Below are 25,883 nucleotides of genomic sequence, written 5' to 3'. Positions count from 1 at the left end.
GATGGCACAGCACAAATGAGGAAGACAACAATAACTGTCCTGGATAAGGAGAAAGATCTTACAAGCCGTCACGCTCTCTGGGTGGCAGATGAACCTTATCCTTAGCAGCATGGGCAAGAATAACTGGGCAGACTGAATGGGCCATTCTTTTCTGCCACTGCCTACTTCGGAATAAGAAGTTCAGTAAGGAATGTGAAGGAAGTGTTGTCCAGTTGATGGCCACCCCTTCCTCAACTACTTTATAATTAAAAGCCATTATTCCCTACAGGCACTCATTGGCAACCGCTACGGCTACCGTCCCATCCCACGCGTTATCGAGGAAAAGGAGTTTGACATCCTTTATTCCAAACTACGGCATGACAAGAGTTCCATGCAGCTGCTGGACCTCTGGTTCTGGAAGGACGACAATGCCATCCCGCCCACCTACGTCCTCCAGCCGATCACCGCTCACCTGCCGCACTACGAGGACAAAACCCCGGCCCAGCAGGAGCAGCAGGAGAATGACGTGAGCACCTGGAGGAACGTGGAGAGGGCGTTAGCCAATGCCTTGCGCTCAGCGGCTCTTGAAGCCGAGCGGGACGGTCTGATCAGCAGGGAGACGAAGCATAAGTATTACAAATCAGGCACGTATCACCACTGAGGTAGCAGCTCCCCTCACCTCAGAGAAAATATTGAACCAGGCCACTCATGCACACATAGCTTTTATGCTGTTCTTCTGTAGTATACTTTTCTGCGCCAGTGCATCCAGTTCTTCCTCATTTACTTTCATAGGGGCTTCCAGCTATTGGGAAATGACAAAAAAAACCCCCAACTCTGCTGGATCAAGTTGGGCAGCTTCTCGGGGATACTGTGAGTGGTGGGAGAGGAGGCAAATAGAGGGAGAAAAAAAATAGAAGTGATGTGGAGAGGAGGGGAGGGGAGGCAGAGAGGGAGAGAGGGAGAGGACTGAGGGGAGGGGAGGTACAGGTGGTTGGAGAAGAGAGAAAGATGGAAGGAGGAAGGGTGAGAGAGGTGGAGGGATTTAGGGTGGGTTGGAGAGGAGAGGGGAGCATGAGAGATGAAGTATAGCACTAGGATCATTGTCATGCTTGGACTCTTTTCAGCTAAAATCCAAGTGCAGGGTCTGAGCCTTAAATTGAGGGCAGTTCTTTCCTGGCCTTCTGGCTGAGATTGGAAGTTAACATCCTGCCCTCTGACCCCCCCATCAGGGAAGTGATGATGTTACGACCTTTTGCCAAAGCAGGAAGATTAAACCTACGACTTAAACAAATAAATACATTGGGATACCCCAAAGACAGCACCAAGAGATAAGACAGGGTCTTCAGCAGAGGGATACGGACAGAGGCTGGACCTTCCCAGCATCAAAAGGCGACAGGAAGTGAAGTCACCTTATCCAACCTCTGACGCATTATTCAGCCAGCTCCCATGTACAAAGCTCTTAACCACTAACTGACTAGGCAATCTTATTTCTGGGTGCTCTCTTTCATTTTGCCTGCTATGCAACAGACTTGGCGCCGAAGCCATTGCTCTCATGTTGTTGGCTGAAAGTTGGGCATTAAGGCAAGGAAGGGACGGAAGAGCAGGCCGTTGACCTGAGTCATACATGCCTTGAGCAGGACACATACCAGCAGTGCAGGATCCCAGAGGGGGCATGGGACTCTTCAGTAGAGAAATAAGCAAAACCCAGGAGGTCCCAGAAAAAAAATGTGCAGAAAACCATTGCTAGAGATACAGGATTTCCAAGGCATGCCTGCACAGAAATAAAAATAAAACAAACAAGAATTAATTTAAGGTGATGCTGTTTTCTTGGACTCAAATTCTTGACTTGACTGGAAGGTATCACCTTTATATATATTTTTTGTTTGTTAAGATTTATTTTTGTGCATTAAAAGTGGAATAATATGGCAACTGCACTGCTTCATCCCAAGGCATCTTTTGGATTGGCAGACGCAAGCCAGAATTTCTAACCCCCTTATTCCTTTCAAGGCTCTCCCTCTCCCTCTCCCTGTAACCCTTTATAACAAACCTTAAATTACAGCCAGTCAGGTTTACAGGTTACCCACAGTGAGTATGCATGAGATAGATTTGCAAACGCTGCCTCCTCTTGCATGCAAATCAATCTCATGGAGATTCATTGTGGATATCCTGAAAACCCGGACTGGCTGAGGGTCCCCGGAATAGGTCTGGGAACCACTGAGATATAATAATCGGAACCCGACATAACTGTGATTGAATCTTGGCCCAACAGTAACATTCTGACAAAGGAACTGTTCCTTAGGGCAGATTTCAGGCATGGTCCACATCTACAAAAGTTTCTCTGCTTGCAGACATTTGTGGGAGCAATTAATTATTCCATTCCATCAAGTTTAAGGCTCTCTCTTTCCCCCGCTCCCCACTCATGCAGTTGTGCTAACATTTGTAAATTTATATCTTCAAATGAAACAGGATTAGGATTTTTCAGCACAAACAGCGGGATTTCAGAGTGTGCTTTTTCTTTCAAGATTTTGATGGTCTGTTTCACAACTTTTGTTTATGCTTTTAATACAGATTTTTTTTTTTTTAATTTTGCCCGATAGTTTCCACCTCCTCCTTTGGGTCTCCAGCTCATCAGGGACCAGAGCTGGGATTTGGCACCATGAACCTTTATTCACAAGTCCCTGGGAATTTTTCTCTATTTGATATCCCCTCCCAACTTTCATCCAGTCATTGCAGCGACAGCTCTGTGCTTGGGCTCCTTCCAGAACGCTGCACTCATGAACCCTAAATCCAGCCACTAGGGGTCACCATTGCACAACAGCTCTGAGACCCCGCCCTGGCAGTGCGTCACCATTGAGTCACCAGGATGACCCCAAACCTTTTTTTTCTTTTCATTCTGATTGCGTCCTACAAGGGGCTTAGTGCCAGAAGTAAGTGTGTTTTGCTTTGGGTTTTTTTTGTAAATTTTTGGAATTTGCAAGGAAAGTTCAGAAGAATAACAAATTAAATAAATCAGTTTTTATGTAAATGTATGTAACAGAGATCCTCATTAAAGAACTCTATATTTCTAAAGAGTGCAAAAATGGCAAAGAAATGCTGCAGTAGTGAGGCTACAATATCTCACAAACTTGCCCTAATATGTAAATTTGCCACAAGGCAATACCAGTGGACTTTCCCCCAGTTGTTAATAAAGCTTGCTGGCTTGGACCACTCCAGTGGCTCAGGTAGCAAGTGCTGCGTGCTGCGTGCTGCCGTGCAGAAGAGCTGGTTTCAAGCTCCACGCTGGGATCTTACTCCTCTGTGGGAGTGAAGATGCTGCAGAGGTAGTGCTCTCAGCCCCTGGAAGAGGGATCCAACGCCTAATGGAAATACTTAGGGCCCACATTAGCCAGCCTCCTGAGAGAGCTGCGCTTGTGGCAGGATATAAAAATCCCTAGATAGCTGGGAATAAAAGCTTGTGGCACCAAATCCCAGCCCCCAGTTCTGACAGAGCTGAACACCCAAAGGCAGAGGAGGAAAACCCACACATGTGGCTGATGCAGACTTCTTTCCCAGGTTACTCTCACCTTCCTTCTTGAGATCAGAAAGATGTTCCTAAACTCATTTTAATCATGTTATTGAATTTTCCACCTGGTATTTGATTTTCATTGTAATATTTTTTTTTTTTTGTTTGGTGGTGGGGCATGCTTTAGTGACAGAGTGGGAAATTGAATGTGGCCTCCTCAGCGCTGACAAAAACGAGTCCAGTGCAACAGTCTTCCTCCGAGAGGTGAAAGGGATCAACCAGCACACTGGTGACGAGAGAAGCTCCCAGTTCCTCGATACCAAGGAGGATGGAAGCCTGGATGCTGATGCCCAAGACCTGCTCAGTCACCTCAAAACGAAGATCACCAGTGACTATGCCAAACACATCAAAGTGCACACAGTCCAGTGGAGCAAGGACCTAGTGAGCCCCAGGCACAAAGGGCATGCCAGATACTTGGAGGAGTTGTGTGAGCAGTTTCTTACGGTGACCAACCACCAGATCCTTGAGAAACTCGGTCAGCAAAGGGAAAGCAGTGACGAGCTGGACTGGCTGGTCCAAGAGGTGAGCCACCACATGTCACTTTGTGCGAGCAGGTGCAAGGTGTTCTGCGGCAGGCAGGAGCTGCTCCACCACATTTGCCAAAACATCTGCCAGAGCAACGATCACGCCCATACACCTCTCATCATTTCCGGCCCTTCAGGGACAGGGAAAACAGCCCTGGTTTGTAAGATGTCTGAGAGCCTGCGGGCCACCCTGGGCAATGAGACAGTGGTTGTGTTACGTCTGTTGGGCACATCACCCCTCAGCACCGAAATCCACAGCGTGCTGAAGAGTGTTTGCTTCCAGGTATGTCTGGCTTTCGCCCTACCACCTCCTGCTTCCCAGGTCACCAACGTCTACAATGACATGGTCTGTTTCTTCCACAGTCTGCTCCTCACAATTTCCTGCAGGGAGGCCGAGTCCCTGGTGTTGATTTTTGACTCTGTGGACCAGCTGGCAGCAGTGGATGGGGCCCATAGGATGCACTGGCTTCCAAAGGAGTGTCCCCCTAGGGTCCACATCATTGTTTCTACATTGCCAGAGGAGTATGGGATCTTGCAGACTCTCCAGCAAGCTATTACCAGCCCCGAGTCTTACGTGGAGGTGGAACCTTTGTCTAGTCAGCAAGGTGGGGAGATGATTGAGATGCTGCTTACATCAATGAACCGTAAACTGACCCCAGACCAGTATAAAGTCATTCTACAGAGCTTCGGTCAGTGTGCACAGCCTCTGCTGCTCAAGCTGACCTTTGAGGAGGCTAGGAGATGGGCATCCTACACAGTACCTTCTGAAGTGCATGTTGCCACGACAACCCAGGAAGCGGTGCGTCACCTGTACCAGCGACTGGAGAGGTTGCATGGCAAAGTCCTGGTGTCCCATGCTCTGGGCTATATTGTCTCATCAAGGTTAGTTATTTTAAAATCCACATTCTTAAACCATGAAGGTAGTGGCTTTCAACTCATGACCCCAGACAGGTCTAGCTCTCAGGATGGCCACAAGGATATACACAAGATATAGTTGTGTATGCTTGGTGTGAGAATCAGGGTCATTTGCATGCAATGGTTATCCTAAAAAAAACCCCAAAAAACAAAAGGTTTAATGAAAAGGGAGAGGTTACCAGTTGCTTTGGGTCACCAGGAAGAAGTCAAAGCAGCCTTGGTTTGTCTTATGGCCAGTGGCTCAGTGGCAGTACTGCACACTGGCATGTGGAAAATCTTCAGTTCGGTCCCCAAGTCAGGACTTCCACTCCCCAGGTTGGCTACGAAGGCAGCGTTCACAGCTCCTGGTGGGGAGGTAGTAATGGTCATTGCTGAAAAGCAACACCTAGTGACTGGATTCAAGGCCCCATGATTGCAGGGTTCTGGGAGGAGCTCTGGTGCCTGGTCTCTGGTCCAGGGCCATTACTGCAGCAAGCAAACGAGATATATTGGGGGAGGGATATAAAATGGGGGCAAAATTGCTGGATAGTAGTGAATGAAGTCTCATGGTGGCAAAATCCTCATACTGGTTCCAATTGAGATGGAGACCCAAAGGAGCAGGAGGACGCTGCTGGGTCAACAAAAACAATGAGTTCTTATCCAATTTCCTGAAAAGCGCCAGGACTCTGAGTCCATGTTTAGTGGCATGAGAATTACAAACCAAGGTTGACTTCATCTCTTCTTAATGACATAAGTCATCCTGTAGATCTGTTTGGATGATGGACTGGAGGATTGTTAAAATGTAGCAAAACCTTATTATGAGATGGAAGTCCAGAGCATGAAATGTCAGGGGCTAAAACTAAAACTACACCCCCATGCATAATGTAGGCCACAGACTTAGGCCCATGAATTAAATCCTGGGACACAAGCTGAAATCTCCCCCTCCTCCTCTCTCCCACAAACAACTCTGTGCAAATTTAGGAAATTCACTTTATCTCCCTGTACACCTAGAGTTAGATAATAACAATAATAGCATTGACCTTTCTTCCTTTGCCTCTTTGGATTTCTGGTGCCGAAAATGTGTTGCCAGGTAATCCACCCTAGAGGCATCTGCGTCTATGTGTTTGATGCACTGAGTACTGAAAAGCAACTGCTTTGGATGCTGATTGGAGGAACAGTTTTCTATAGCTCTGAAATATGTTTCCCATTCTGATGCCTCAGGAATGGGCTCTCTGAGGCAGAGCTGAAAGACGTTTTGTCCCTGGACAATGAAGTCCTCTCAGATATTTATCAGTACTGGGCTCCTCCGAGTAGCGAGGTCATCCGCCTTCCACCGCTACTGTGGACCCGGCTTCGCTTCGATTTGGGGGAATATCTGATGGAAAGGCAGGCTGATGGATACACTGTCCTTGGCCTCTATCACAGGTATGATAAGTCTGTGTCTATTCAATTATTCCGCCCAGGTATTTCACAGTCTCTAATAACATAGTCAAATGATATTTCCTTCTGTCTGTCGGAGAATACTTTGTCTCCCCTCGTTATAACAATTTTAGCTACTCCAACTCAAATTGTCAGCACACTAGGCCATGTGAGAAGCCTTCGGCTACACTTTTGAAGGTAAAAATATGCAGATGAACCTAATGGAGCTCACAGTAAAAGCTAGAATGGCTCAAACTGTAACAAAATAGAAGATTTAAAGTATTTCCAGTTCATTCATTGTTCCATAAAGTGAATAAGCAAAATACAATAGTTAATTACTAAAACCCAAGAAAGTTCCACTAGGATGAGATCCAATCCATATTCCTCTTCACTAAACTAGTCAGGGCTAGGGCTAGTCAGGGCAGAGGGATGCTGCAGAGGCTGCACTCACAGCCCCCAAGAGTGACACCTGCTGGCTGTATATAAAGCATGCTTGAGCTGGACCTCAACAGTTGCATTGGACATTTCAGGAGTTTGAAGGGAAAAAAGGTTCACAGGGTGTGTTTGTTTTTTGCCAAATAAGAGGCACCTTTCCTCTCAGTAAGGGCCAAGTGATAATTCTGATAGAACCCCCACCCCCCTTATCCACACAGACTGTTGAATATGTCAACAGTCACACCAGGCCTGTGCCTAATATTGGAGATGTGGGGGGGGGGGGGGGGAGAGGGGGAAGACCAAAAGATTTACTGAAGTCATCCATTTAGAGCCAGAGAGGAGTCACTTCTGACCTGCCCCCAGCCTGATGTCGTCCACATGGGTCCATAGAGGAGTCCCTGCCTGATCCCCCTCCCAATGTATCCTTCGAGGAAGAAAGTCACCATTGCCATGGGAGCTGAGACTTGGCAGAGTGGGAATGCAGTTACTGGGATGTAGAAAGGAGACTCGGGTGGAGGAGAGACAGTAGGGACTCAGGAGACCAGGGACTTGAGGATTGGTGGGAGGGGAACAACTATTGGATTAGGGATTATGAGGGGGAGTGACAGACGGGGTTGGGAATGTGAGATGGGGTCTGAAGGGTGTGGAGGGTTTGTGAGATATGAAGGACCTGGATGGTTGGAGAGGGTTTGAAATGGAGCAGAATGGGAATTGTGAAAGGGCTAAGAAAAGATGGAAATGGGGAGAGGCAATACTGAGGAGAAGGTAAGAGGCAGTAGGAAGGACTGGGAGTGAGTGACAGGACTGGGAGTGAGTGACAGGAAAAGGGACTAAGGAGTGGGTGAAAGACAAGAGGGAGAAATAGGATGATGAAGGAAAGCGGGAGAAGGGGGAGTGAGAGGGATGAGGAAGAGGTAAAAGAGTGAGATGGAAAGCTGATAGGCAGGCAAGAGGTGTACAAAGGGAGAGGGAGATAAGACTGAAGACTAGGAAGAGCTATGGCAGAAAGAGGTAGATGTGGGAGGGAGAGATGAAAGTAAGATGAAGATGGGGAGGAGTGGGGGGAGGGTGCAAGACAAAAGATGTAGAGAGATGGCAAGGCAGATGAGATAATCAACTGGGGATGGGTGATAGAAGAGCATAAGAGAGCCTGGAGGGGATGAGAGAGCTTGGAAGGGATGAGAGTGAAAAGTGAAAGGGAATATTTGGAAGAATTAAGAGGGAGTAGTTGGAAAGAGAGAGTCAGGGTAGAGATAATTTATGGGAAAGAATGAAGGGGGGAGGTTTGAAAGAGCTAGAAGGTGATTATGTGGGGTGAGGGAAGAAGATAAGGGAGTCAGCTGATGTCTGGGAGGGGGAGGGAACCAAGGAAGGGATCACTGGCAGGGAATGCTAAAGAGGTACAGGGAGAATTAGAAAGTGAAGGAGAAGGAAAAGATGGAATTAAATGTAGTATTGAGTGAATAGAGAGGCAGAGCAGACAGATATGAGATTAAAGATTTTATAAGAATAACATAAATAAAACCAAAAACGATGAATGTCAGAGACAGATGTAGGGGAGGAAACGAAGAAGACAGGAAGACAGATAAAAAAAGAAATTAGAAAGAAGACTCTGGAAAAGGAGTTAGGAGAAGACAGACAAGAGGAGAGTAAGAAAAGAAATTGAGACCAATAAAATATCCAGACAACAAAGATAGAAAACATTATTTTATTTTCAGTTTGGTGACTGGAATATGTCAGCTTTTTGGATGTGCATCTCTGATATCTTTGTATTTTGCTTAGTATAAGAGAAAATGCATTTCTGTTTCTATTTCTCCAGTGTTGCACTGCATGCAGAGTTTGACATCCTGGGGTTTGCAGACCAGTTTTTGTCTGCATGTTTCTAATTTAATTTCTAATTTGTGGTTCTTTTTCTGATAATTTGATAGTTTCTGTGTAAGAATCTGTAGCAGTCTGGCCTTTTCTGTTTCCCCTAGGGCCTGGTATAAAGATTGCAGTGCTGCCATTTTTATAGGTAGGGTTGTTGCTATTTGAGTCCTGACAGTTAGGCTGTGTTGCGCCCGTCGGTCGCAGATGGCTGCACCCTCTATTGCTCACCTTTTTCCTGCCTGATTCAGGCCCTGTTGGGAAGATGGCTGCCTCTGTGTTTCCACGCTGACCCCTTCGGTGTCCCCGGTCTGACATGGGTGATTGCATTCGCCATCTTTCTCCTGGACTCATCTAGGGCATGCGCACGCGCACAATCCTGTCCTTTACGTGCGGCATTGCGGGAACCTCGGGGGCATCCCCACCGCATGACGTCACAAGCTCTGGTATTTAAACTCCATTCACGATTCCTAATACGAGTTAGCAAGGAATCCTCCGTGCTGATCTCTATTCACTACCAGATGCTCCAGGATGGCTCCAGGATGGCTTAGTTACCCGCTCCTCAGGGGCCTTGTCTTGCTCCTCTACACCCTCTGGGGTTATCTGCTACCAACCAGGCCGCTTAAGGTATTCGCTCCTTGGGGGCCTTGCCTCGCTCCTTACACCCTCCGGGGTTGTTTATCTCCTACAAGGATGCCTAAGGTACCCGCTCCTCGGGGGCCTTATTTCGTCCCGGACCTCCGCTCCTCAGGGGTTCTCTTCTACTACTGCTACCAGCATCAGAGTGAGTACTACTGCTCCAGTTCTGTCTCTGCATTGTCTCATCACTTTCTTCATAGATCCTCGGCCTACCCCGCACCGCGGACCACTACCGGATCTACTCTCACTGGCCTTTCCATCTGGGCCTGGGTTCTCGGCTTATCCCGCTTCGCGGATCACTACCGGACTCATCTCTCTTTCAGGACCTGGTGAGACTGTGTGCTGTCTTCCACTCTACAGTCTTCAGACGGGACATTCTCAGTCTACGTTGCAGTATAATAAAGACTCACTTTCTCTGTGTCCATCTCTGCTTAAGAGCTAGCCTATTGCTGCAAGTCCCCGCAGGGCTCCGCCTTGTGGGAAGTGCCATCTCTTGCAGCGACCAAGGGGTCACGCCTCAATGTCCAAAATACAACAGATTGCTAACTCCATGGACCCGGCTCAGCTCTCAGCCTTACAGGCCATTCCTGGCCTGGCCCAGCGGATTGCAGAACCACAGAAATCTCTGGAGACACTAGCAGCCGCCTTCAATCAGTTGAATGCCCGACTGAATACACCGACGGTTCCAGAGAAAGATTCTTCTTCACAAGTGGTTGCAGTTCGCAGCACTGTACCACTTCCAGCTCCTACACGCTTTTCTGGTGATGCTCAGATGTGTAGGGGTTTTATTAACCAGTGCTGTATGCACTTTTCATTGCACCCGAACTACTTTCCCAATGCTGTTTCCAAGACTACTTATATCCTATCGCTACTCAAAGGAAGAGCCCTGGCCTGGGCCTCATTCTCTGGGAACGCAGTGACCCTATTTTAAATGATCTGACTGAATTCTTGAACCTGTTCAAATCAGTATTTGATGATCCAGCATGTCAGACCATCGCATGGTCTACCCTTCTTCACCTTCAACAAGGAAGTAAGCTTTTACCAGATTATGTTATTGAATTCAGGACACTAGCATTTGAGCTCCATTGGGACTTGGAATGTCTACGTGCTATATTTCTAGAGGGCCTCAACACCTATATAAAGGACAAACTAGCAGATCGTGATTTGCCAGATACTCCAGAATCTCTCATTTATTTAGCTGGGAGAGTTGATTGCAGGTGTTGTGTCCGTCGCTGTCTGACATCTCTGCTCCGCCCACCTTACCTCATTGGCGACTCCCTTCGGGGTTGATGGAAGGCTAGCTGCTGTGGCATCTCCAGGCCGTCCTCCGGCGTTCCCGGACCGGCTCAACGCTGCAGGCCGCCATGTTGACCAGATGCCTAGGGGTGCGCGCGCGCGGCCTGGCTGATGTACCAGCATTGGCGCAAACCTCAGGGGCGTCCCCCTGAGATGATGTCACCAGCTCCAGATATTTAAGGTCTCAGTTTTCGCTAACAAGATGAGTTAGCAAGGGTTCGCTTCCTCCTGGTCGCTGCAGATGGGATTCGCTCTCCCCAACCCTAGCTACTCTGCCTCCTTGGACTTTACTAGAGGTACCCGCTCCTCGGGGGCCTCACTCTCTCTTTTTCTTTTCAGGTTGTAGTCCGGAACCGGTACTTGCTCCTCAAGGGCCCATGTCCCGGACTTGCTCCTGGACACCACTTTTGCTAAGAAGTCATCGCTGCTTACAACATCAGTGAGTTTCCATCTATCTCTCAGAGCTTTCCCTGGGTCCAGGTACTCGCTCCTCGAGAGCCTAATGTATACCATCTCCTGGCTGCCTCAAGAGACAATTGTGTGAGTGTTACCATCAAGGACTTGTTCCAGAACTCTGCATATACTGCCTACTCACTTTCTTAGTTTCTCTACAGCTCAGTCACCTGGGATCGCTGTTCCAATGCCTGAGGGACTACAGCCCAGCCGGGCACTTCCTGCTCACTACTGCTACCTCTGGTGGTTTACTACATTGTCTAATAAAAGAACTAGTGTGTGTCTGTCTCCCATACTAAGCCTGACCAGTGGTCCCTTTCGGGATTTTCCCCGAGGGCGTCGTCACCTGCCACTGGTTCAAGGATCCACCCACAACTATTCTAAATACCAGCTTTAACATCAGAGCATAATGACAGCAGGATACGTGATCGGACTCAAGAGGTGAAGTGTCACAAGAAGCATTCTACGGGAGGTAATCGCCCTCGAGCCATGCACACGACATCAGCCCAATCTTCTGCGCCCAGTGAAGAAGAAGAAAAGCCTATGCAGTTAGGCCGCAATCACTTGACCTCTAAAGAGAGATGTTTTCGTAGAAGTTCAGGTCTCTGTATGTACTGCGGTCAATCCGGCCATGTTGTTCAGACCTGCCCTATTTGTCCAGGAAAAGGCCAGACCTAGGATCTGCTGGAGGTCTCCTCCTAGGTCTAACTGCACCCTCTTCTCCATTATCTCTCCATATCTCTCTCATCTCTGGAGGCCTTGAATTTTCAACACTCGCACTCGTGGACTCAGGTGTGGGAGGAAATTTTATGCTAAAGAGGATCGCAGACCATCTGTGAATTCCTACCACACCAATAGCTTACTGCTGTCTTCTATACATGGAGAACCACTTCCAAGGGAGGTTTCACTTACCACGCAACCTATATGCCTTCGCACGGGGGCCTTACACACTGAGAACATCTCCATCTTGTTTCTTGAGAAGGCCATTCACCCTGTGGTACTCGGCCTTCCGTGGCTGCAAGAACATACACCTCAGTTCAATTAGTCCACCATGAAACTTTCTGAGTGGGGCCCTGGATGCCATGATCGTTGTCTAGCTAAAGTTTCACCACTGCCCTGCATGTCAACGGCTCCCTTACTACATGGTCTACTGCCGCAATATGCGTCTTTTCAGGACGTCTTCTCCAAGCAAGCAGCAAACGTATTACCTCTGCACAGGACCTTTGATTGTGCGATAAATCTCAAGCCTAACTTAGAGCCTTCCAAGGGAAGAGTATACCCCCTTTCTATAACAGAGACTGAGGCCATGTTGGCCTATATTCAAGAGAACATGAAAAGGGGGTTCATTAGACCTTCTAAGTCCCTGCCTGGCGTGGGGTTCTTTTTTGTTGGGAAAAAAGACGGGTCCCTTCGCCCTTGTATTGATTACAGAGGTCTCAATAAAATCACCATCAAGGATCGTTACACTCTACCGTTGATAACCGTGCTGTTCGACAGACTCCAGGGGGCCCAGGTGTTTACTAAGCTGGACTTAAAAGGGGCCTATAACTTGGTCCGAATCCGTTATGGGAAAGAATGGAAAACAGCTTTTAATACCCATGATGGACACTTTGAATACTTAGTCATGCCCTATGGACTGTGCAATGCACCAGCGGTGTTTCAGAATATGATGAATGATATTCTGCGAGATTTATTGTACCAGTGCATGGTGGTATATTTAGATGACATCTTGATTTTCTCTAAGTACTTTCAGACACACCAGGTAGATGTGATAAAGGTACTACAAAGGCTACGTGACAATCGCCTTTATGCGAAACTCGAGAAGTGCGCTTTTCACCAGGAGTCGGTGCCCTTTCTGGGGTACATTGTTTCCAAGAACGGCTTCCAGTTGGACCCTCAAAAGCTTAAAAGCATTATGCCGTTTCCTTGGCTTCACTAACTACTACTGTACCTTTATCAAGCACTAGTCCACCTTAACAGCACCACTCACGACCATGACCAGAAAAGGGGCTGATCCATCCCGATGGTCTGCTGAGGCTGTAGCAGCCTTTCAAACTCTCAAAGAAGCCTTCCAAACCAAGCCTTGCCTTCGTCATCCCAATCCTCTGCGTCCTTTCATTGTCGAGGTTGACTCTTCCGACGTCGGCGTGGGAGCAGTACTGAGCCAATACAGTGATGCCAATGTCCTCCATCCCTGCTCTTTCTTCTCACGACGATTCTCTCCCGCTGAGAATAATTATGGAATCGGAGATTAAGAATTGTTAGCTATAAAATTGGCCTTTGAGCAGTGGCGTCCATGGCTGGAAGTGCACAGCACCAAATAACGGTGTATACGGATCATAAAAATTTGGAATATTTACAACATGCTCAACGCATTAATCACCGGCAAGTGAGGTGGTCATTGTTTTACAACCACTTTGACTTCCTACTAAAATACCGTCCTGCAGAAAAGAATGTTAGAGCAGATGCCCTTTCGCGCTCCTTTTCTCTGGTGGACATACCCGATGAACCTCGTCACATCATCAGTCCTGAGAAGGTGGTGTTAAGCAGCCACCCACGCCATCCCTGCTGGGAAAACAGTGGTGCTGCTGAGTATGAGAAAAAAATTATTAAAATGGGCACATGACTCCCATCTGGCTGGTCATCCTGGGCTAGGTCGTACTTTAGCCATGCTCCAACATTTCTATTGGTGGCCTACTATGAAGACTGATGTCCAAGCCTATGTGGCCTCCTGTGCCACCTGCGTGAGACAAAAACCTCTTGCTGGACATCCCTGGAGTCTCCTCCAGCCTCTGCCTGTACCAGAGGAACCTTGGATACATATTGCAACCGACGTCGTGGTGGACTTAGCCCCTTCTGCTGGAAACAATACGATCTGGGTGACCGTTGATCGATTCTTGAAAATGGCACATTTTGTGGCCCTGCCAGGATTACCATCCACTGCTGAACTGGCTAAATTATTTGTGAAGCACATCTTTCGCCTCCACGCATGCCCAAACACATTTTGTCTGATAGAGGCGTCCCATTTACCGCAAATGTCTGGAGAGCTCTGTGTCAGAAGTTCGACATCACATTGGACCTGACCTCTGCCTATCACCCGCAGTCCAATGGCCAAACAGAACAAATGAAACGGACGCTCAAACAATTCCTATGCTCATATGTGAATACTAGACAAAGTGACTGGGCAGAATTATTCCCTTGGGCCGAATTCGCCATAAATTCACATCCAGCTGCTGCTACGGGATCAACACCTTTTCAAGAGATGTATGGCCGCCAACCATTACCTCCGTTACCTTTGCCACTCTCCGTGACATCTTCAGCAGCTCAAGTCACCGCAATGGAATTACAACAATTGCGTAAACAGACTAAGGGGCAGATTTAAAAAAAATACGCGAGTATGTACTTTTGTTTGCGCACCCGGCGACATGCGTCGATTGTGTCATACGAGGCAGAGAAACTTGAAGCGACGCAGGTTTCAAACAAGATTATGCCAGATTTTAATAGATACGCACATAGCCGTGCGTATCTTTTAAAATCCGGGGTCGGCGCGCGCAAGGGGGTGAACATTTGTGCACCTTGCGCTCCGAGTCCTGCGCGCGCTGCCCGTTCCCTCCGAGGCCGCTCCGAAATCGTAGCAGCCTCGGAGGGAACTTTCCTTCCTCCTCCCCCCACCTTCCCCTCCCTTCCCCTACCTAACCCACCCCCCAGCCCTATCTAAACCCCCCTACCTTTATTATAAAAGTTACGCCTGCCCAAGGCCTGTCTGCGCGCGATTCCCCGGCCGGAAGCAGTCTCGGAGGCCTCGGCCATGCCCCCGAAATGCCCCTGGGCTGGAACCACACCCGCGGCCTCGCCCCCGGATGACGCGCCACTGCGACACGCCCCCTGACACGCCCCCCCCAGGAAAGCCCCGGGACTTACGTGTGTCTCGGGGCTTGCGCGCGCCGCCGAGCCTATTCAACGTAGGCTCGGCGCGCGCAGTGGGAGCTTGGGGCAGGTTTTTGGGGGGTACGTGCGTATCTTACACGTGTACCCCTTTGAAAATCTGCCCCTAAGGATCTACCCCTCAAGGTGGGAGAAAGGGCCAAAAAGACTTACAATGCTCACCACAGGAAGGCACCTCAATTTTAGCCTGGGGATAAGGTATGGCTTAGTACAAAGTTCCTTCACTTAAAGCTGCCCTCTGCACGTTTTGCTCCGCGGTATGTCGGACTTTTTGCCCTTCTCCGACGCCTTGGGAATTTGACTTACAGTTTGAAGCTACCGCCTTCCATGAAGATTCATAATGCCTTTCACGTGGCACTACTGAAACCTCTCGTCCTGTCTGAATTTTCCAACAAAGCCTCGGAGCCACCACTTCTTGATGCCGAAGAGGATATCACGTATACCACTGAGGACATACTGGATGTATGCAAAAGAGGTAAACGTTGGGAGTACCTTATCTCCTGGAAGGCATACAGGCCAGAGGAGAACTCCTGGGAGCCCATGGCCAATATCCTGGATAAAGACATGATCCGTCACTTCCATCAGTCTCATCCTTGTAAGCCAAAACCCCCTGGAGGGGAGGCCTTTGGAAGGGGGGTACTGTTGTGCCCCGTCGCAGATGGCCACGCCCTCTATTGCTCACCTTTTTCCTGCCTGATTTAGGCCCTGTTGGAAAGATGGCTGCCTCCGCTTCTCCAAGCTGACCCCTTCGGTGCCCCCGGTCCGGCATGGGCGATTGTGTTCGCCATCTTTCTCCCGGAGTCACCTAGGGTGCGCGTGCGCACAGCCCCTTCCTTTACATGTGTCATGGCAGGAACCTCAGGGGCGTCCCACTGCATGACGTCACAAGCTCTGGTATTTAAACTCCATTCATGATTCCTAATACGAGTTAGCAAGGATGATTTTTTTGGCTAAAATAGCCTCTTTCACTTCACCTTTTAACCATGACGGTAATTGTTTTGCCTTCCTTCCACCTTTCTTAATGTGTGGAATATATAGGACTGCACCTCTAGGATTGCATTTTTAAACAATGTCCATGCCTGTTGAACACTTTTAACCTTTGCAGCTGCACCTTTCAGTTTTTTTCTATTTTCCTCATTTTATCAAAATTTCCCTTTTGAAAGTTTAGTGTTAGAGCTGGAGATTTACTTATTGCCCCCCTTCCAGTTATTTGTTTAAATTTGATCATGTTATGATCACTGTTGCCAAGTGGCCCCACCACCATTACCTCCCTCACCAAATCCTGCATTCCACTAAGAATTAAATCTAAAATAGCTCCCTCTCTTGTTGGTTCCTGAACCAATTGCTCCATGAAGCAGTCATTTATTACATCCAGGAACTTTATATCTCTAGCAAGTCCTGATGTTACATTTACCCAGTCAATATTGGGGTAATTGAAATCTGAATTCAGATGTTTCCTTGCACTATTGTGGTTTCTATTACTTGCTGAAGTGCAGGTGTTGCTTCATTGGATTTTTGGTAATTGAAATCTCCCATTATTATTGCACTGCCAAATTGGTTAGCTTCCCTGATTTCTCTTAGCATTTCATCATCTGTCTGACCATTTTGTCCAGGTGGATGGTAGTATACTCCTATCACTATACTCTTACCCAACACACATGGGATATCTACTAGGGATGTGAATCGTGTGATCGATCATCTTAATGATCAATTTTGGCTGGGGGGGGAGGGAAATCTGATCGTCATGTTTTGTTTTGTTTTTTTAAATCGTAAAAAATCGTAAATCGGGGGAGGGCGGGAAAACCGGCACACCAAAACAACCTTAAAACCCACCCGACCCTTTAAAACAAATCCCCCACCCTCCCGAACCCCCCTAAAATGTTTTAAATTACCTGGGGTCTAGTGGGGGGGGGTCCCGGCGCAATCTCCTGCGATCTCCCGCTCTCGGGCCATGGCTGCGTTAATAGAAATGGTGCCGGTGGCCCTTTGCCCTTACCATATGACAGGGCAAAGGTAGCGCCGGCGCCATTTTGGTTCCTGTCACCCGATGTCACGAGTGCAGGAGATCGCTCCCGGACCCCCGCTGGACCCCCAGGGACTTTTGGCCAGCTTGGGGGGGCCTCCTGACCCCCACAAGACTTGCCAAAAGTCCAGCGGGGGTCCGGGAGCGACCTCCTGCACTCGTGCCGTATTGCCAACATTCAAAATGGCGCTGGCGCTACCTTTGCCCTCACTATGTCATACGATTTACGATTTTTTGACGATAAATCGGGGGAATTGTTATTGTATCGCGGCTCTAATGATTTTTGACGATTTAAAATATATCTGACGATTGTTTTAAATCGTCAAAAAACGATTCACATCCCTAATATCTACCCATATAGATTCTACTGAGCATTTAGTCTCTTGTATGATCTTTATCCTGTTGGACTCTATACCCTCCCGGACATAAAGTGCCACACTCCCACCAAGTTGATCCTCCCTATCATTGTGATTATAATTTGTACCATGATATAGCACTGTCCCATTGGTTATCCTCCTTTCACCAAGTCTCTGTGATGCCAATTATGTCAATCTCATCATTTGCTGCTATACACTCTAACTCTCCCATCTTACTTCTTAGACTTCTGGCATTGGCATACAGGCATTTCAAAGTGTGTTTTTTGTTTGTATTAACAACCTGCTTTTCAGTTGTTAGGGATAATTCGGAAATCATTAGCTTCGGTGATTTTTTTACATATTGGCACATGGACTATGTTTGCTTTTAATGGAACCTCTCTGTTGGGATGCCCTAACTCTCCTGTTTCATTAGTATCCTTCAAGGATACATTTCTCTGAACCATGCATGCTGAGTGACTGTCGGCTTTCCCCCTTGTTCTAGTGAAGGCACCTACAGTGCCCCAGGGGCAGCATAAACCTAAAGCCATCACTGCCCAGAGGTGTCAGTGATCAGCTTAGTCTATTTATAGGCTTATGATGTACAATAACACCTCACCTGCTCCTGAGTATTGAGGAATCGGTGCAGGTAGTGCATGAAACTTACAGATAGGAATGCTAAAGAGTCATAACTGTTTGCTGTATGCATTGCAGGCAGTTTCTTGAAATGGTGCAGGAATGCTACCTCTCGGCGAGTGAAAGGGACACGAGGCACTGGGTCCTAGGAGATTTCTTTAAAGGGACCTGGAGTCAGGGTGCAAAACGGCCTATAATGCTGCCCTTCCTCGAGAAGTCTTTAGAAGCTGATAGGAAGGTAAGTCAGCAAGACCACACCATGTCCTAGGAATGTGGAAAGGAGAGAGAGGGACCAAGGGGGACCCTAATGCAATTTCTTCTAATCACAAAGGGGTTTTCAAAGGATTTAAGTTCTTTAACTTTGGGAGTTTGGCACTTAAATTATGAACCTAATACGGGGGCAGGTACAGGAGTGGTATTAGAGAAGGTGTGTGTGTGGGGAGGAGTTTGGTGCTTAGCACCAATTTTCAGCATTAGGCACCTAAGCTAAGCATTTAAATCTAATCAAATGAATTGCAGGTCTAAGTTTTAGGTACCTAAATTTAGGGCAATTTTCAGTCGAAAACCTAGGTTCCTACATCAGTTGAAAAATCTTCCTAAATTTTGGCAACTAAGTGAAGCACTGAGCATTTTTGGAAAACTGGGCCCAATGAGAGCTGTGCCACCAGCATCAATCTGTTACATTTCTATGGACCAGGTTTAAACACTGGCCAAAAAAAAAAAGACAAAAGTGCAAAAAACCCATACACCATTTTGCTTGCATGGTTCTGAAACAGCGTATCTTATGTCTCAAGGATTTTAATTTCCTGCAAGTTCAGGAAAGGGAAGCTAAAAAAAATCCACCAAGGAAACCTATGCCTGCAAAATCTTCTGCGAGGACTTTTGCCCTTCCAAGGGTTAAATTCAAGATTAAGGCAGTGCTGGTTTTCCATGGCACCACTTTTGCTCCCTTTCAGAAGCTGCAGATGTTAAAGCCTTGGACATGGGGGAGGACGGTTCCAAAGGAATTTGCATGGATAACTATTCCGGGGATAGCGATATCCGGGGAAATTCACTGGGCTTTTCCACAGCCCCCGGGCTTTTCGTTGTGGGGGCAATAAGAGGGTGGGGGTTAAGCCAGGGAAGACAAAGTGTGAGCAAAGGTTTCAGTCTGAAATCTCCAGGCTTACTTTACTGTCTGTACTTCCCGTCTGTTGTCAAGAACACCAGCCTTGAACTTATTTATTTAAAATACTTCTTACCTGTGCCCTCCACGGTTTGGGGCGGGGTACTGATCTACATACGTGAACTAATGCAGTGAAGTGACAAGACAAGAGAGTGGGCTCCCTTTGAAAACCAGCTCGCTGGTCGGGTCTGCGGGCACAAAGTAACCAGCGGGCTTGGAACGTGGCCCCCGTTTTACAGCTGTGCGTGTAAGCCGGCTTGCAGACCTTTTGTGCTTTTTTAAAATGTCTTTATTTTGCCCTCAGTCCTCGAATCTGCCCCCATGCATTTGAACAATTGCTGATATCAAGCCAGAAGCACTAAGGGGGTGTCTGCCATTTTGTCTCTTCCCGTGCCATCCCATTTTCCACCTGAAGACCAATGTGTGTGCTGTTTTTTTCCCCTCCCCCCTTACCATCCTCCCCATTATATTTCTTGCACCAGGTGGCAAGCCAGCCCCTGTGGTTCTCAGATGGTGTTGCCAACCTGCGGAAGCTGAGCGAGCTGCCATTCCATTTGCTAAATGCCGGCCGCATGGATGAACTGAAACGAGATGTGCTAGGTAGGTGGTACCTGTACACCGTGGGGTTGGTCCATGGGTGTCAGTCTACAGAGGCATCAGAGGCACTAATGAATGATTTACCTGATGGCTCCATAACATCCAGAATGGGCTGAGCCAGTCCCGGTTTTGTCCCCACTGCATCTCTGTAGTTCCTGCTTTTATTAGGGAACATGGAACTACGTTGTCCATAGAAACAGTGGGTGAAATGCAGAAATAGCTCAAATGACCTGGAGCTATCTTGGAACATAGTAACCTTACCCAATGTGACGATGCCATAACTTTTTAGTGACAATCTCGCTTTTTTTTTTTTTTTTTTTTTGTGATACTTAAGCCTGAGAATGTACTTAAGTTAGCAAGATTAGAGCCGGGCTTCTTCTCTTATATGTTCCCTTTTTGTATTTACCTCAGTTCCAAGGTAGAGTTTGTTTTCAGGGTTTCCTTATGTCTAGGAGGGAGCTGTTTGAGTTGGGTCTAGGAGTGCCCAAAAAGGGCCACTCTGAGGGTATGTTTTCTACTACATCAGGCTGTAGGGAAAGTGGATCCTTATGCTGTGCTGTGGTTGGCGCAGCCTAGAGGCGAACCCCCTAGATTCACAGCGACAGCTGGTGAATGTGCCCCGGGGCAGGACTGAACAAGAGTTTCACCTTTACCAATCCCTTTCCCCGCAGGTTGAGCCTTGGATTCTGGGGGCTGGCAGGTCTTAGGCGATGGCCCCCTAGGGCAGAGAGTAAGAGAGCGTCTGGGGCCAAGCTGAGAAACACCAGGTACAGGCCAAGGGTCAGAGTAGGGGGCGAGCAAAGCATAGTCCAACTCCTTAGCAATGGTCAGTGGCAGGCGGAAAACAAGAGGGTAGTCCACGTCCACATAGAGGTCAAATCCGAGAAATCAGTCCTAGGCAGAGGTAGGGTAAAAGCAAGGAGGATGGACTGGAGCGGCAGGGCAGGAGGCTGGTCAAGGCTGGACGAGACAGGGATGAGGCAGGAAGCAGGAACACACGGCAACACATACTGCTCTTGCTGAGGCAAGGCAGGGCTGAGCAACCAGCGATTAAGTAGGGAGGCCTGGTGATGCCACCTGCAGGTGCCACAAAGTGGTTTTCCCCACCACGGAGCCTTTAAGGGATGTGTGGCTGCGCACGCACGTGCCTGTGGAGGTGGTGCAAGGAGACTGAGGGTGGGGGTCCGAGCCGCATCGAAGACCTTCGGGGTTCCAGGGTAAGTGCTGCCGGTCCCGGGGCTGTCCCACGACGGGCAATCCTAGGTAACTGCAGTTCTAGAGTTCCACAAACAGGTCTGTTTTTCAGGATATCCGCAATGAATATGCACGAGATACCTTTGTATGCAATGGTAGTGCATGCAAATCTATCTTATGCATATTCATTATAGATATCCTGAAAATCAGACCTGTTTGTGGCATTCAGAGTTTGGTATTGCTTACCCTTCTGCTCCAAACCTTTTTTTCTGTTTCTTAGCTGTCTGTGGCTTAGTAACATAGTAAATGACAGCTGATAAAGACCAAACGATTCCGCCAATCTGCCCAGCATTGCTTATGGTAGTAACCGCCACTCCATGCATGTTACCCCTATGCCTACCGTTAAGGTAGTCATTGCTATTCCATGCAGGTCACCCCCATTCCTACTGTTAAGTTACTAATTACCGCTCTGTGCAGGTTAACCCTATTCCTACTGGTAAGAGTAGTAGCTGCTGCTCTGTGCAGGTTACGCCCCATGTTACATCTAACATTAATAAAGGTTTCTATTTCTTTAGTGTTACACTGCATGCAGAGTCTAGCTTCTTGGGGTCTCCAGTTCAGTTTTTGTCTGCATATTTCTGTTTATAATTTGTGGTCACTTATTCTGTATTTGGTGAGGGCCTATCCATGTTCTATCTATGTGATTACTGTGAAGTATTCTGCTAGTGTGTAGTTTCTGTGTAGTGATCTGTAGCACTCCAGTGTGTTCTGGTTTCCCAATAGGAGGTATATTGGTGTTCTACGTTTAATTTGATATTACTTTGTGATTTTGCTGTTGCGTGGTTTAAGTTTTTAAAGGTGGGTTGCTTTATGGTTTATACCATTATATTATATCATACCCCTGTATAATACAGGGGTAGAAAGTAAGTTGAGGTCCATATTCAAAGGGGTTTGTCCAGGTAACCTTTGAGTTACTCCGAGGTTTAAATTTCCAGTCACTCTTAACTTGTTAAAATTTACCCAGATAAGACATTACCAAGATAAAATGTACTTTGATAAGTTGGAAGAGTTCCTCGGCAAAGTTAAGTTAACCTGTTAAGTAGTAAAAAAAAAATCCTTCTGGGCCAGCAGGCCTGATCCCCCCACCCCCCAAAATCAGTAAAAATTATATTGGGCATAGTAACCAAATAGGGACCCCCGCAAAAGATTCACAAGAAGTTGTGGACCGAAGCAGTCCGGGGACCCTCCCCCACCCGTTGATTTCACAGATACTACATGGGCTGAGGGCCCCCTCCTAAGCCCCCATCTGCAACCCTGCCTGCCTCACCTGATACCCCTCAAAACCCCCACAGCCGCCAGGTAATGAAGGGGAGGGGGGAATCAAATTGGGAAGAGAAAAAGCTGAGAGGGTAACTTGTAAAGGAAACTGCGTAAGCATTAAGGAATGTATAATGTACGGATATAGTGAGTTGTGTCGTACTAAGCTGAATTTCTCTTGTTCTGCCTGCTGGAAAGGTGGTTTGGGCTAAATGATTCTTACAGTAAGAGAGACCTTCACCATAGTCTTGGCCTATGCTCAACCTGACAGCTGTACAGTTTCTAAGAACATAAGAACTCACGGCCCCCTGTCCTGAAATAAGAACTTACATTGTATCTCCACATTCTGAGCCCTGGCTCCTTCATTTTGCTAGGGAACATGAATTGGATGAGCTGTAAAATACTTTCCTGCGGCATAAAGAGCGTGATAGAAGACTTCGCCATGTGCTGTGCGAGGATCAGTTCTCCTGAGCTTGAACTCGTGAGAGATGTCCTCCTGCTTTTCAAGCCTACAATTGACTTTATAGAAGGCAAACCAGGTGAGGAAGACATTTTCCGTCGATAAGCAGGGCATTTAGCCATGCATGCTGGGTGACGTCATTCATGGTGTCATGAAGGTGGAGCTTACTCTCATAGCTCGAAGAGCTTTGAAGTGCACATGACCTCGGGTTCCCGCACTCCTCAAGATTCCCTTTAGTTTTACTTTTCCGCGGTACTACACGGACGTGTGGCTACTCTCATCCCTGACAGGAAAAGAGAAAATCGAAATAATTCGATGAACGAAGATCTCCAACATGCCAAGAAGCCCAGGATTTAAGTATTGCTCCTGCGGTAAGATCATGTCGGTGACCGACTGCCATAATTATTGTTATTTATGCCTCGGTCCTGACCATGATCAGGCCACATGCAGGGACTGTGGAAGAATGTCCCCACGGGTGAGAAGATAGAGAGCAGAAAAAAATGGAGAGGCTAAGGCATTTGTATGCCCCTTCTCTGACTGATAAAAGGTTGACTAAGTCTTCCCTGGGCAAACAAAAACCCCGGTCCGAGACTCCTTGACGCGCGCATTCGGCTTCAGAAGGCTGTGCGCTGAAAATTGCGTCGGCAACCACGCATCATGCATCAAGTGCCATGCTGGATATGACGCATACGACACATGCGTCGTTGAAACCTGCGTCGCTTCAAGTTTCTCTGCCTCGTATGACGCAATCGACGCATGCGTCAACTACATCAAAAGTGTCGATATCGACGACGCACCACGACGCATCTAGGAAGTCCACGATGCAATCCACTCATAAACATAAAAAACCTTCTCTGGTTGATGATGCGAAGTCGACTACGGCACCTGTATTACAGGATAGACCACGTAAGTCAACTTCCAAAACAAAGCAAATTACACCTCCATCGGCAGTACCATTTTTATCAGAATCTGCTCTGGAGCACACTACATCTCCGCCAGGAGGTTACCATTCTCCATCGTCAATTTTATCTGATATTATAGTTGACGAGCCAGTGGGCAGCTGGGATTCATCACTAGATCTGGTTTCTCTTCCTAAACCATCAAAGAAGAGGCCAAGGTCTCCTCACTTATCACTTCCAAAAACACCAGTTAAACGGCCCAAAAAATCTGCCAGAATACCTGACCAGCCTCATTGCCCAACAGCTCAAGAGACAATGTCTCAGATCACTACGCTGTTACACACCTTTTTTCAAGGTTTACTATCAGATCCTAATACTTTTCCACCAGCTTCACAAGGTCCTGCATCTCCACGAGTTTCTCCTACTCCACCTCATGGTCTACCATCTCTGCATCGCTCCAATTCTGTTAGCGATCACCCCGCCAGGAGGGTGGAGTTAGCAATCTGTTATGACTAGACTCCTTTAGAAGCGAGGAATTAGCAATCTAATTGTGGCTTACCCCGCCAGGAGGGCGGAGTTAGCAATCTGTCATGCTTCACTCATCAAGAAGGGAGGAGTTAGCAGTCTGTTGTCAATCACCCCATCAGGAGGCGGAATTATCAATCTGTTAGAGTATCTGCTAGGGGTTAACAGCCTGTTATAGGTTAGGACTGCCGCGTAGTAATCTGTAGTAGAAGCTGCTATGGAGTTGCTCCCCAGAGAGGAGAGGTCAGCAACCATCTAAGATCTGTTTTTCCAGAGAGGAGGAAATAGTATCTGTTATGGATCTCCGCACAGAGTGGCAACCTGATATACGAGAGTTCCCCTAAAGGGAGGTGTTGGCCTTCTGTATGGTTTTTGCTAAGAAGTAGCAGTTGGTTATGATACAGTTCCTGAGGAAGAAGATGTTAGCAACAGTTGAGGGTAGACTGCAAGATAGCAGTTTGTTGTACTCAGCTCTTGAAGTGTGAGAGATGAGCACTCTAATGTAGAATGGTGAATCCTTGGGTCGATGGCAGATGACAGCGCCCTCAAGAGGACATCAAGAGAGGGACCACCGACTAGGCTGGAGTAAGCAGACAGACCCAGATAGTTCTTTATTAGACAGGTAGTAGAACCACCAGAGGTGGCAGTAGTAAGATGATGTGCCCGGCAGGGTTGAAGTCCCTCAGATCCTGGAACTGCAATCTCCGGGTTTGCTAAGCTGTAGAGAGAGACTCATAGATAGTGAGTAGACAGGGTATGCTGGATACATATCCAGAAGTATGACTTCTTGTTTCTCTATCCTTTCATACTGCCTTTTGGTTAACCCCCCACCCAGTTACACTCTCCCTGTTGAAATGTATTTTCCAAGCTTTCAGTTAATATGTGAACCGGTATGATGTCCCCACTAATACCGGTATATAAAAGTTTCTAAATAAATAAATAAGTAGATGATACAATCACATAGATATTAACAAAGCTCAGTAGCTGGAGAGAGTTAGGCCCTTGAGAAGCGAGTACCTGGTTCCAGGAACAGCTCTGAGAGAGTGATGGTAACTCACAGTTAATTATCTCTGTGATGGTTTCTAGGCAAACTGTAATAAGAACTCACAATATCTGTATATGAAATAACTTCTGAAACAGAAGGGAGACTTCAAAAGGTTTTAGGAACATAGGCCCTCGAGGAGCGAGTACCGGTTCCTATCTGCAATCTGTAATAACTCACGATCTCCGTACCTGCGATAGCGTCTTAGACAGAAGAGAATCTTCAGAGTTCTAGGAACATGGGCCCTCGAGGAGCGAGTACCAGTTCCTATACGCAACTGGAAAAGAAACTCACAATGTTCACGTCTGCGATCGCTTCCAGGCAGTAGGGAGTCTTCTGAGCGTTCGGGGACATAGGCCCTCAAGGAGCGAGTACCGGATCCCGTCTTAGCAATCTGAAAACAAGAGGAGAGAGCGGGGCCCCCAAGGAGCGGGTACCCCTGGTAAGTTCAAAGAGGCAGAGCAGCAGAGAATGAAGCGGGTCGAGATGATTCCCGCAATCAATCCCTTGCTAACTCGATCCGTAAGCGTAAGCAAAGACCTTTTATGCTGGAAGTGGATGACGTCACTACAGGGGAAAGCCCCTGAGGTTTGCGCCCTTGCTGGTACAAACTTCTGCGCGCGCGCCCTACGTCATCAGGAACATGGCGGATCCGCAGCG

At 47.6% G+C, this 25,883-nt stretch overlaps 1 protein-coding gene across 1 annotated transcript in view; it reads left to right on the top strand.

Annotated features, from left to right (window-relative positions):
- Positions 1-25,883, top strand: part of NWD1 (NACHT and WD repeat domain containing 1) — a 122,942-nt gene that overhangs the window by 36,364 nt on the left and 60,695 nt on the right. The window contains exons 4-9 of the mRNA XM_029614195.1: positions 269-623; positions 3,669-4,947; positions 6,181-6,384; positions 18,103-18,262; positions 19,672-19,789; positions 22,672-22,836. Of these exons, the coding sequence (XP_029470055.1) occupies positions 269-623; positions 3,669-4,947; positions 6,181-6,384; positions 18,103-18,262; positions 19,672-19,789; positions 22,672-22,836 (2,281 nt within the window). The remainder of the gene's footprint in view (positions 1-268; positions 624-3,668; positions 4,948-6,180; positions 6,385-18,102; positions 18,263-19,671; positions 19,790-22,671; positions 22,837-25,883) is intronic.

Source organism: Rhinatrema bivittatum, chromosome 8, assembly GCF_901001135.1.
Source record: "Rhinatrema bivittatum chromosome 8, aRhiBiv1.1, whole genome shotgun sequence".
Lineage (NCBI taxonomy): Eukaryota > Metazoa > Chordata > Amphibia > Gymnophiona > Rhinatrematidae > Rhinatrema > Rhinatrema bivittatum.
This window is presented reverse-complemented; position numbering and strand designations above follow the sequence as displayed.